This window comes from Nesoenas mayeri, assembly GCF_963082525.1.
Source record: "Nesoenas mayeri genome assembly, chromosome: 3".
In the NCBI taxonomy this organism is placed as follows: Eukaryota; Metazoa; Chordata; class Aves; order Columbiformes; family Columbidae; genus Nesoenas; species Nesoenas mayeri.
This window is the reverse complement of record NC_137544.1, coordinates 81605070-81617514: the sequence shown is the minus strand read 5'-3', so window position 1 is coordinate 81617514 and position 12445 is coordinate 81605070. Positions and strand designations below refer to the sequence as shown.

The window sequence follows — 12445 nt, the reverse complement described above, 5'->3', positions numbered from 1 at the left end:
GAACACAGATTATTACTCCATCTGATGCTAACCAGTCCTAGGACTCTTTGGAACAAAAATCTCTGAAATGTAACTTCAACTAGAGCTTCTTTGATGACAGTGGATGTTTTGAAGTTTGTGTCTTCTGCATTTTACCAGTGGTTACACCTAAGTGGTGAGACATTAAAGGGGAAATTAATCAAATAACATTCCTTTTGAGTATTCTAGCAGGACAGTTGAAGGTATCAGTTAATGTTCTCTTCTAAAAGGAAGGATACTGCCTGCCATCTCTAGAAGAATGAGGGGAAGAAAAAATAAATCACTTATTTAAAATGACATATTTGAAATTTTCCCTTCACAGAATTCACCTAAACTCTTCTGCCCAAAGGACAGAGTCCTGGATATTGAAGCTATCTACAGTGTTATCGATGATGCGAAACAGTTTGTATACATAGCTGTCACGGATTATTTGCCGATCGTCACTGACACCAATGCTAAACGGTGAGTGCCCATGTCCAGGACTGGGAGGTTACCATCATGCCAATAAGCTCTGCTGGAGAAAATGTACCCACAGGAGATTAGTTGCTACTGTGGACCAATTTCTTGGGGCCCAATTCTGCTCTTATTGAAATCAGTGAGAGTTCTGCCATTGACTTAAATGGGAGCAGAATTGGGACCTAAGAAGACCTTTCCAGTTCTGGGTCCTAAGCGTTGGATCTGCCTGTTGAAGGAGATCAGAAATTGTCTAGTGTGACCATCTGCAAGTGACTGGGACACAGGCATACAAGAACTTACTTATACATTAATCTTATTTCTTACACTATTATAATCACTATCTCGATATCACAGCTACTGGCATTTTATGAGTATCGTACAGATATGCAACATGAGAATGTGTGTGCGTTTGTGTTAAGAGAGAAATAATATGTGGCAAGTTCTTGTGTATAATGTAGGAGATGTAATTATTTTATTGAAATATACATATACATGAAAATTCCAAATTCAGCATAGATTACATTTGAATTATATCCCATTTTGATTAACTGAGAGTTGCTAAAAACAAGCAAAAGCAAGTAAACACCCTATTTGTATGGAACATTGAAAAACACTGATGACCCAAAACTGGAGCCACAATGTAATTAAACCATCCAACTCATAAGGCAAGTATACAGTAGTCCCTCCTGCTCTCAATATAACACTCACAATGAATTGAGCATCTAGTAAAGCTCATCATTCCATCCAGGCACTTTGCTTGAACACAGTTAAGCTAAACATGTGGTTATGTACTTCTTCCCAACTTTGCATAATTAAAGATGTTTTATTCCGATTTATCAACAAATAACTAACATTTGACTGTTATCAAGCATAAGCTGTTTCAAGTCTACAGGAGGGTTTTGCCAATGAACTCATTCTGTACAGGCTCTGTCACAGTGAAAGAATCGTGGGTAGTGCTGCAGGAACCTCAGTTTCACAATATGCATCCCTCACATTTCTCCTTTATGTTGGAAAGAATCTTAATATGTAGAACCGTTACAGTGTTGCAGTTGATGTTTTCTCCTATACTCCTCCTTACTTTGTTCTCATGCCTGGAGAATTCAGAAATCTATTGGATTAATGAGATCCAGGGAAGGAACCTGTGTGAATTCATTTTTCCTACAGCGTGTCTTTGTGTTTGAGGCACTGCCACAGCTTCCCTACCTTGTCAGCTCCCATTTCTGGCTTGCAAATAATTTTCTGGCATTGCAGAGCTCAGATGTCATTCAGCCGAATGCCTTGATGCTGCTGGAATAAAGAAAACAAGCGTTTTCTTTATCTAGTTCTCCCTGTCCTGACCTCCTCCCACCAAAGGTCAGGAACACAAAGCTAACTACCAATTGTGAGAATAGTACCTTGGAAGCCACCATTGCACTCATGGCAGAATTTCTGCAATGCTCATCATGAAAAAAAGGTAGCATTCTCCTTAAATGACCCATCTTCATCTGCTGCTGGAGGATGCAGGCACCCTGCACAGCAGCAGTGCTCCCTTTCCCAAGCAAGAAGCGACAGAAAGCATTCCTATCCCCAGCCAGTGTGGTCACAGTACAGAGGAAGAAAAGGTGGGCAGTCAGGGAGGGATCCAGCGTTCTGGGTCCCTTACTTGTGTAACCAGCAGAAATCCTTCCTTGTCACTCTGTCTGGGCTGGGTAAGCAGCAGCCTCCAGCTGTCGCTCCTTCTGCTGGGTGTCCGTCCCCGTGGGAGCTCTGCTGCTCTTTCTGCAGGCACTGACACAGGAGGAATGCTCCAGCTCCGGGCAGACAAGGTCCCTGTATTTTGTGCAAATGTTTTGGCTCTCAGTGCACTGACACAGATGGAAGATGTGCTCAGCCATCCACAGCCTCGCCGTCACCACAGTGGCAGTTGTGGTGCAGGGCAGAATGACCCAAAAAAGGGTGCTGGCAGATCTGTTTAGTGAGAACCCCTTTAAATGAGAATGGCATTCCTTCAATGGATAGAAAATTAAATTCACATGTGTTTAGTTTTCTCTATGGCATCTAGAGCTGGATAGATAAAAATATTTTTTTTTTTTAAAGTTCTCTGAATATACTGTATTATTTCTCCACAGGTACTGGCCGTACTTAGATGGGAAGATAAGAGAAGCATTAGTTTTACGAAGTATTAAAGTACGACTTCTCATAAGTTTCTCAAGAGACACAGATCCCCTTACGTTTAACTTTGTTTCATCTCTGAAAGCTATTTGCACTGAAGTTCCAAGCTGTAGTTTGAAAGTTGTAAGTATTATTCATATTGATTTGAAATCTAAGATATTTCCCACATGCAAAATAATCAAGAAAACTTCACAACTGAGAAATGTTTTCTGTCAGTATCAGTCTTTAAATTTTATTAAAGAAGACAGGAAACGTAATATAATGAAATGAATTTATTCCTGGTAATAATAGACACAGAAATTAAGACAGAAAAACAGAATGCTGCCAAAAAGCAGCCTGTGTGGTGGGCAGCCCGTGGAAAACACATCTGGTCTTCCACAGCAAAGCCAACAGAGTGAACCAGTCGTATGTCTTGTTTGTACTGGCTGATGAGAGTAATTGTGACAGCACAATAATGTGCTTTAGTCTGGATTCGTGTAACCTTTCTGTTCAGCTGCATAAGCATCTGCTTTTCCTTTAATCAAGTATAAAATACAAGAAAAAATTATGAAGATTTTAGATTAAATACAGGGCACAAATTTGGAATTGTGAAAACTAGAGCAACCATTATGTGGACCACATTAGACATGCAATACAGAAGAGTGAGAAATAGCATATATCTTGCATTTGTATTAGAGAGCAGAGTGTAAAGGACTATTTTCAATTTGGTACAGTTTATTTTCATGGAATTGAGGCACACCAGAAATTGGCCATCTGGGATCAAATTATTTTTATGTTTTGGTTTGGTATTTTTTGTGTCTTTTTGTTTGACTAGGTTTAGGTTTTTGTTTGGTTTGTTTTTAAATATCTATATTAACCTGCTGAATTATTTATGCATATCTAGAAATAGGAATTTTTGTTATATCATCCAGTGTTATTACAAGTTTCCTAGGTAAGAGTCAGTATAAAGTGTTTTTAAGTCAAAAAGCCTGTACATCACTGACACTGTTTAAGCCACTTCAATTTCAACTAACTTCTAGCTTGTTCTGTATTTATCATCAAAATTCTATTATGTACTTAAAAGTGGGTTTATTTTTTTTAAGTGACACCTAATACTCTAAATATTTGTATCCATCTATTTATAGCAGGTAAAATCTTTAGAGCTGTTAGTATTTATCTTGTCAAGAACTAAATGCTAAAAGGAAAAAGAATATTTCTAGATATCTATTCTAGATAGATAGTCTAGGTAGAATATCTGGAGTTAGAAATACAAGTGAAAAAAATTAGACCGCCTCAGGTTTAAATGGTTGTAAAATTACAACACACCTCAGTTACCTCTGTGCTGGGCATGACGTGCTCCACGTGCTGGGTAAACCACTGCCTTGAAGAAGCCTTGATACAAGTAATAGCCCAGGGCTCAGAGTTCACTGGTGTCTATTTGATTTTGGCTGAAATGGTGCCACAGGCTTCATCACGGTGCTCCTTTACCTCACAAAATGTATCAGATGAGCACTGTTTGTTTTTTTTTTAAACTACATTTCCTTTGCATTCATCTGTTCTAGACGGGATCAAATTGAAACAAAACTATGCGTATGAGGGAGAAGTAAAAGCCAAAAAGATAAAAACTAAACTTAAACCTTTTGAATTATTGGAAAAATCTGCTTTGCCTTTTGGTTCTGCCTTGGGTATAAGAAAATGTAAAGTCAAACTAAATTCTGTACAGAAGATACTGCCATGCATATATGTATACGTTTATACACAACACTGAAATTTCAAGATAACCTGAAGTTATAAATTCTCATTGAAATTATACTTAAAATTCCTAAGCTGTCCTAGTACCTCAATATTGTTCTGAGAGAAATGGCACCCCCCATCTTCTATTCTTTTGGGGATAATATCTCTGATTCCTACAAAGCATATGCAATACTTTTTTTGCTTAAGTTTTGATTCCTGTGATATGCTTTGTCATGATTGTTTCTTTTTTTCTTTATGCCTTTGGAAAGACCAGTTTGGCTGGGAAGTTCTCAGCGAGTGCCAGGGGCTGGCTGCAGCTGCGGGCTGTGTGTGCACGGCTGTGCCAGCGGCAGCAGCACAAGGTACACGGCCAGCCTGGAGAAGGCTGTGCAGATATAATTCCTCTGTGAGACGGGAATCTCTTCCTGATTTCCCCTACTCTCTGACCAGGCTCATGGAAGATTTGGACTTGCCTACCCACAAGTATATAGTTAGAAACCAGGCACTTGGTCTGCTTCACAGTGCTCTGATCAAAACCAGCCACCAAGCACTGTGTGTGTCATTTTTCAGTCTGCTGTTGAGGCACACGGACTGTCAGACATTATCTCCTAGCTGTGAATGCTGAATTTTAACAGTGTGTTCTAAGTCAAAGATTTTTTTTTTTTTTCTCTTTTGCCATAAAATTGACAATACTGGGCAATTATCATCAACACAGTTAAAAATTATTAGTCCTTCATTATGCATTCCTCAGCATCTCATTCACAGTCCAGTTCACATAGGCATTAATAACTACTAGATTAAATTTGAAACTGCTGTGAGAGTGCAAATTCAATACAAGTATTCTGAAAAAATGATCCCTGGGAAGTATTCATGAGGAAAAAGCTGTGTTTGAGGACAAAATAAGTCCTATAAGCACACAGCTAAATGACAAGGAGTAAACTGCACACCCAGCTGTTGCTCATTCAGGGACCTCTATCCCGTGCACAAAACCACATGTGGTCATGAAATTAAAGCTTTAATCATAAAGGGTAAACTCAAGGTGAAGAGCTCACTGTTGTGCTTCTTGGGACCTTAATTCCAATACTCTGTAAGTTCTGTGTGCTTAACCATGTAAATCTGTCTTATGTGCAAAAATACATAGTCTGTGGCTTGAAGGAGCAATAAAAAGGGACCAGGTCTGTTGGGTGCCGTGCTGACCAGAGATGGGCATGGTGTTGAAGACCTCACAGAAACTAGGGAATAGAACACAGTGTCTTTAGACAACTGGAGACCAGGAAGGTGTGCCATGCAACAGACATACATATCTACAGCACAAGTTGTTCTTGAGTCTCCATGTGAATCTGTTTCTGAGTTGTGCAGAAGTATTCTGGCTAAGGAAAAGGAAAGAAAAACTGAACCTTTCACTGATTCTCAGAAAGCCAGAAATGCCCCAGGAGTAAACAAAATGTAATGAATTAACTATGAAACCTTTGCTCCTAAGCAGCAATTTAAAGTTCTAAACTCCTAAAATAAGGATGGAAAAGATGAATGAAATGCAGAAGGTCATGATTATTAACATAGCATTTTTACTGAAGGTGCATGTTGGAGAATGTGAGGCCACCACTGGTTCATTTGCTTATCTAAGCCACATGTGCATATTCTGTTTGTGAGGGCAGATGGGTTTCCCTACTGGTATCTGTATTGTCAAGGAGTTGAGGCTTCTCTGCTGATGCTGGAGACCATGTTAATTTTCAAGTCTTCTATCTTTTCCTGCCTGAATCTGAACTATCTCTTACAACATTATTATACAAGCAAAATACTAAAGTATGAATTTTCAGTTCAGCACATCAGCTGACTCTATCCCAATTTGACAACCTATATGATTACTCTGCTTGACTGTTTTTACACCAAGGTATGTAACTTTTTAACTCTGGGAAGAAGACGGCTTGTTACATTTTCTTTCCTGGCATTGAATACTTTACCCATTTGTGAGTTTTAGACTACTCCCTACGATATTAGTATTAGTCACACATTATCTTTCACATCTCTGTGAAAAGTTACTGCAAGTACCCTTGATGGACACCCTACAGCTGCTAACAGTCTCCATTCATGTTTTGTTGCACCAAGAAAAGCATGGACATTTTCTTCTGGCTTTATCCAAAAATTCAATAACCTTTCAAAAAGATTCAGATTCATCTCTGGTACATCCTCTATGCGGTGGTTGCATGTTTGTAGAGTAGCTGCTCAGACACACAGATGCAATCTTGATGTCTAAGAAGTATCCCATAAGATCTAGTAAACTTTACTTTACAGCTGTTAAGATAATTATACTAATTTTTTTTTTACAAGTGTAATGTTGTAATCATTAGCGATGTTAGAAATATGTAATTAAAGGTATGATTTCTCCATGCAGCTTAGTTAGACGTAAATATACAACATAAATGTCATTTAGAGAATGGTTACTACAGTTTCACATAGAATAATGTTTTTCAATGCCCTTTCAAAAGCCATCACTCAAACAGTTCAGGTGGCTGTGCTTGTTTTTTAATTAAAAAAAAATACCTTGGAATTTTGCTAGTGTTTGAAGTCATTACAGAATTTAAGCTGTGGAAGATAACAATGCCATGTGCAGGTAAGTAAGCAAGCATATGAAACTCAGAGACTGTTTATAGAAACAACTTCATGATAGTTGTCGATCACAGAACTGCACCACAGTGCCATCCAGTATTTGGACACTGAAAAAACACGAACTCTTTACATTTTATTTTTAGTGCACTAAAAACTCGTTTCAGCCCTAATAAACTTTCATCACTGAGGGGGAGCAGGGTCAGTCCAAGATCAGAGACTCTTCTTCTCAATGCTGGAATTGGCAGGAGCCCGTACCACCCTTGGTATTTTACACAGAGGTCTTCCAAGCGGCTTTGGTACAAGGTCTTGCAGCATAAAATTTACCCCACTATATTTTCCAATGAGGAAAAGACAGATTCTAACACTGTCCGTAAAATAAAGTGTCTGATAAACAACAGCCACTGGGCTGCTCTACCTTTTGTCTGCAATTAAACCATTTTAATTAGGTTTGGTAGTACTGATTGTAAATAAGCCTGTTCAGAACCTGAAGGAGAGTTCTCCAAGGAAAATCAAACTGTAATGATCAAGACTGATGCTTAAGAGGAGAGATGTTTTTGAATGAGTATTTATATGCAGTTCTGAAGCAACCAGTGGTATAAAACCTAAAGCTGGCATTCCTGGTCATGAGTAACAACACATTTTGAAATAGTCGAGCACTTTACTGCACACCAGCTTGAAATGTACCTGCCTCATCAGCTGGGTAAAAATGCTTTATAAAACTGCCTGTGTGCTCTGCCTACACCCTGATTTGATTTAACCAAACTGATGAGGTAGTCTACCGGACATCACTGCATTTCAATAATGGATTCAGTATTTTACAGCTGAGTTTTCTAAACAGTAAGACTATTCTGAAGGCCATCTCCGTAGCCTAAAAGGATTCATTCAAGGTGTGTATCAAAAAGAGCACTGGTTCAAAATATGGATTTTGCATTGTGGAAAACAGACCCCAAGAACAATCACCACCTTTTGGAGCAGGTTTTTTTCAATGCTATTTTTTTTATGTCTTAAGTGGGTACAGTTACCTTCATCAGTAATATATGGTGAATTAGGTTTGTTTTGAGGATCTACATGATCACTGCAATCAAAGTTTCCCAGTCATGCAGTAAATATTTAATTTCTTCGTCATCATGTTATTCTCCACTTTTGGTTTTGGAATCTGTGTCCTAGCTATTAGTTTCCTTGATGAAACACAAACTATTTAGATTTGTACCAGAAATCTCATTTTTCTCTGGCACTGATGCAAACAAGGAGTGCACAGAGCTCCTCAAATTACAAAATTGAACCGAGACTTTACCCCTTCAGGTAGCAGAGATGCATTTTCTTCTTGTTGTCTGGTAAATTTGATCTCTCCATATCAGATTTAACCCTAAGAAGTTTCTGAAATAAGCAAATTTCCTGTTGGAAACCATGCAATGTGTAATGTAAAGGTATTGATTCAGCTGTTGGCGTGCTGCCAATCTGGCTCCTGAAAGCAGCCTTCAAACCCCCCTGTCCCTTGAGTGAGGAAATGAACTTAAGAAAAGTTCCTTCTCTTACGCCGAGCACAAAGACGTGGGGTTTTGTTCATTTCACAGGCTTTATTACCTGGAACTGTATTGCTTTCAGTACGCAGCAGCCATATACTTTGTGTAGTCCAGAATGCCAACATACAGTTAGGATCACAAACTTTGAGAATTTAATAAGAAATACAATGTGCAATATTTTAGTACAATTAATGCTTGGCTATAAAAACTCAAGCTGTTCTGTAGCACTAACTGATTTGCAATAAGGAGTAGAGAACAGACCACATTTCTTCTGTCAGGTATAGAATAGTTCTCACTAACCTGTACTCCATTCTGTTTTATGGCAGAAATTCTTTGACCTTGAGGAAGAGAGTGCTTGCTTTCTGAAAGAACAGAAGAACACTTCCCTTCCCAAATTAAATCGTAACAAATATATGGTGACTGATGGAGCTGCATACATTGGTAAGTAACCACATCTCTTGAAATTCTAGTTTGTAGCCCAAACCCTGAAATACCACCCATTTGTAAATGAGGAATCTACAGCTGATAGGCTTGTTAAGTTAAAACAAGAGTCTCATTTCTTTGGGAACCTGGATAAGCTTTGAGCCTCTTCTCATTTAAAACCTCCTTTTGTCCCCATATCAATCAGTTTCTCAAGACCACCATTCTGCTGTCAGTATTTAAAAACAGACTTTAGACACAAATATAACACACTTTCTGAAGTAGGAATAAATTGGATTATTAACATATCCTCTTGTTTCTGCAATCCAGTGAAGAGATACTGTTCTCCACTGCCCATGTTATTACTAAAACTATGGTCAGTTCTGGTAAATACTGTACAGATGCCTTTCATCCTCATCTGCTCAAATCTTGTTCCATTTAATGACATTTCAGACACCCTCCTTTTATTAACATCAGGTACATTTCCAGTTGGTATAAATTTCTCAGATATCTTCATGTTTAATGTATGTTCAGATATTGTTTTAAAAGATGACCCCTAGTAACAGCATTTTTCCCCAAAACACTGCGTGTGTTACAAATATGGAACTTAAAGAGTTCTAGTGAAATAAAAAGAAATAATGGAAACACTTGTTTTACCTGTTTTCCATTAATCCAATTACCCTCCTTGCCTTGTGATCACCAGGATTTGAAATGTTCATTCATTACCTTAGATTTCAATAAAGGTTGTAATAACTGTCATAGAACAGTAAAATCTGTTTTTCTTTCCTGAAATGTTATCTATCGATGGGTACCCTGTAAAAAGATTCATTGGTTTAGCTCAGAATTATAGAGCAACCACTCTCCATCCCATCTACTTGAAACTGTTTATATGGCAAGAAATTATTTTCATTCTTGGTACTGAGGAGGCCAATGAAGAAAGTAAATGGAATAATAATGTAATATACACAAAAGGAAGAGCAAGTTAGTTTTGAATAAATAAAAGAACCTGTCTTCACTTAAGAAGTATTAGAGCTGTTGAAGTTCCAGAAAGGATCTGTGCTGCACACTGGTACGTAATGGAGTTTTTTCTCTCTTGCTAATATAGAAAACTTATGTTCGTCTCTGCCCAAGTAGGCACTGGGGGAAATGATCCTGTATCATGCTGGATTGCCTGAAGGGAGAACACCTTGTTTTTTTCATAATGTTGGAAACTCATTGTATATTCCTGCCTTCACTTGTAGGTAATTTTGATTGGGTAGGAAATGCATTTACGCAGAATGCTGGAGCCGGCCTTGTTATCAACCAAGCAGATACGGGGAACAGCACAAGCATCATTAAGCAACTCAAGGCTGTTTTTGAAAGAGACTGGTATTCACCTTACGCCAAAAGTTTACAACCAACAAAAATCCCAAACTGCTTTAATCACAAACTAAACAAAGCAACATCTAATAAGACTGCCATGAGCAATGTGAATTAGAAAGACTATTTTACTGTTTAGTATGGCAACGAAGAGTTACATTGGGGTGTAGCCCTCTTTCATATTTACAGACAAAAGACTTAAAGCAAAAAAAAAAAAAAAGTTTGGTTGGGGGGGGATGTTTTTAGGAAAAAGCACACTTATATAAAACCTGTCTAAACTATATTCTCTATATTGAACTATTTAAGACTTTCAAATTTGTTACTTCTGACACTGAATGCCATCTCTGCTTCCATATTAATTTTAGTGTTCTACATTTGAATTTAACAGCATGTGTCAGTTTTTCTGTTTCAGTTTTAGGACCTTCCCTAATTGCCATCCTGGCTAGAGTGAACCTTGAGGCAAAGCCAAGATTCAAGCTATGAAATAGCATTCTAAGATCAGTTATTAGTGACATACAAGTAGATGGTAGGTTTCCTGTATCAGAAAACATAAAAGGAATAAGCAGACTTTCACCCATATGAATGATTCCCTTTAAATGAATACCCAGTCATGTAAATTCTTCCTATTTTGAGCATTTTGTTTGAGTATTGCTCTTTGATGTCTTCTAACTAGCCTTAAAAGTACATTAGAGCTACATGACTGGTAATTCATTGGTCTCCTAAAAGTATGAAAAGATCTTGAGGGATTGGGGTTGACCTCATCAAATTTATCATAATCCATACAGCTCTTCAGATAAATGGATTTTTTTTATCAAAGTAATGTGGATTTCTTTCAACATAACATTTATTTCAAATTATACTGGTTTTCATCTAACAATGAAAATTTCTGTATTAATGGCAAAGACCTAGGATTGTTTGGTGGGGAGGTTTTTTGGGCTTTTTTTTTTTTTCATAATCTCAAGAAAATTCCTTCCCTAAGTTAAGTATTTATCAAGTGTGGGTCAGCAGTTGCATGATGACTCATTATGAAAGCAATGCATAGACAAAAATCAAATACTACTATTTAGGAAGGCCAAGGGTTACACAAAATCATGCGGTAATCATTGGTAAATGATCATATAGTCATTTTGTTTGATTTTACACCTAAAAGTTTTTTCTTTCCTAACTTTTACTTAATAATAATTGTGAAATGGAATTTTGTGTTAAAATGTCATCTATATAGGTGAATACATCAGCAAAACCAGAAATGTGATGCCTTCATTTAGGCCCTAGTTTCAATTGGTGTTGGTAGTGTGCCTCTACAAGCATAACTTAGTTGTACCAAGAAGCAACTGTTACCTAGAAGTGTGAATTTGCTCTTAAAACACATATAAATGTTTGGCAACAAATTATTCTCCACTCAGAGCTGTAATAGCTTAGTATTGTAATAAAAACATCTCATTACTGTCCCTCTGTTTCTGCTGAAGAAATACAGCCATGAAGCAAACTGCATTCTGCATCCTGTTAAAGTTTCCCAGGACTTTTTTCAAAATGCAGACTTTTCTCACCTGGCTGTATGTTACTGAAGGCACGCTTCAAAAGCAGCAGGCAAAAAGAAAAGGAGAACCAAGCATGTTCCAATGTACTATTTTAATCTTAAGAACAAGTTTAAAAAAACCCATCTTGACTTTCAAAACACAGGTTTCTTTTACAAGGCTAAAAAAAAGTTAAAATTTATTTTAAAGTAAGCACAGCTTAGGAAATTCTTACAAGGTATTGTATGCAAAACTTCAAATTGCTAGCTAGAGGTAGAGACACACCACAAAACTAGTTATGACCACAAAAGGCACACTTTTGACAAAGAATGTTTGTTTCTTTTGCAATTGCCAAGATTCACGTCATCTTACTGAAAATAATGACATACTGAAACCATTTCTAAAGTTGTCAACTTTTACAGAAAAGATTCTGCACAGTTCAGCTCAATAAGATTTTCTAATGTTCATATAAACACATGCCACTTATTAGCCTTCTCCCACACACATAGGAAAATATATATTCTGGCATTCATATAAGAAACAAATATCTAAAATGAACAAAGTTTTCTGAATTGCTGTGATGGAAAGATCTTTGTGAAGAGAAACTTCCGTATTTTGTTCCTTCTGTATATAACTTTAGAATATGTGGAACAAGCATGAGAGAAAGGTCCCTGGCGCTGAATT

At 37.4% G+C, this 12445-nt stretch overlaps 1 protein-coding gene across 2 annotated transcripts in view; it reads left to right on the top strand.

Moving 5' to 3' along the window:
* The window catches only part of PLD5 (phospholipase D family member 5), a gene marked incomplete at its 5' end in the record, with an annotated part of 177152 nt that extends 166339 nt beyond the window's left edge, over window positions 1-10813 (top strand). For both annotated transcript variants that reach the window (XM_080342810.1, XM_080342811.1), the window contains 4 exons: window positions 341-480; window positions 2583-2748; window positions 8795-8909; window positions 10130-10813. In XM_080342810.1, the coding sequence (XP_080198936.1) occupies window positions 341-480; window positions 2583-2748; window positions 8795-8909; window positions 10130-10365 (657 nt within the window). In that variant the 3' untranslated portion in view covers window positions 10366-10813. The remainder of the gene's footprint in view (window positions 1-340; window positions 481-2582; window positions 2749-8794; window positions 8910-10129) is intronic.
* Between the last annotated feature and the right edge of the window lie 1632 nt (window positions 10814-12445).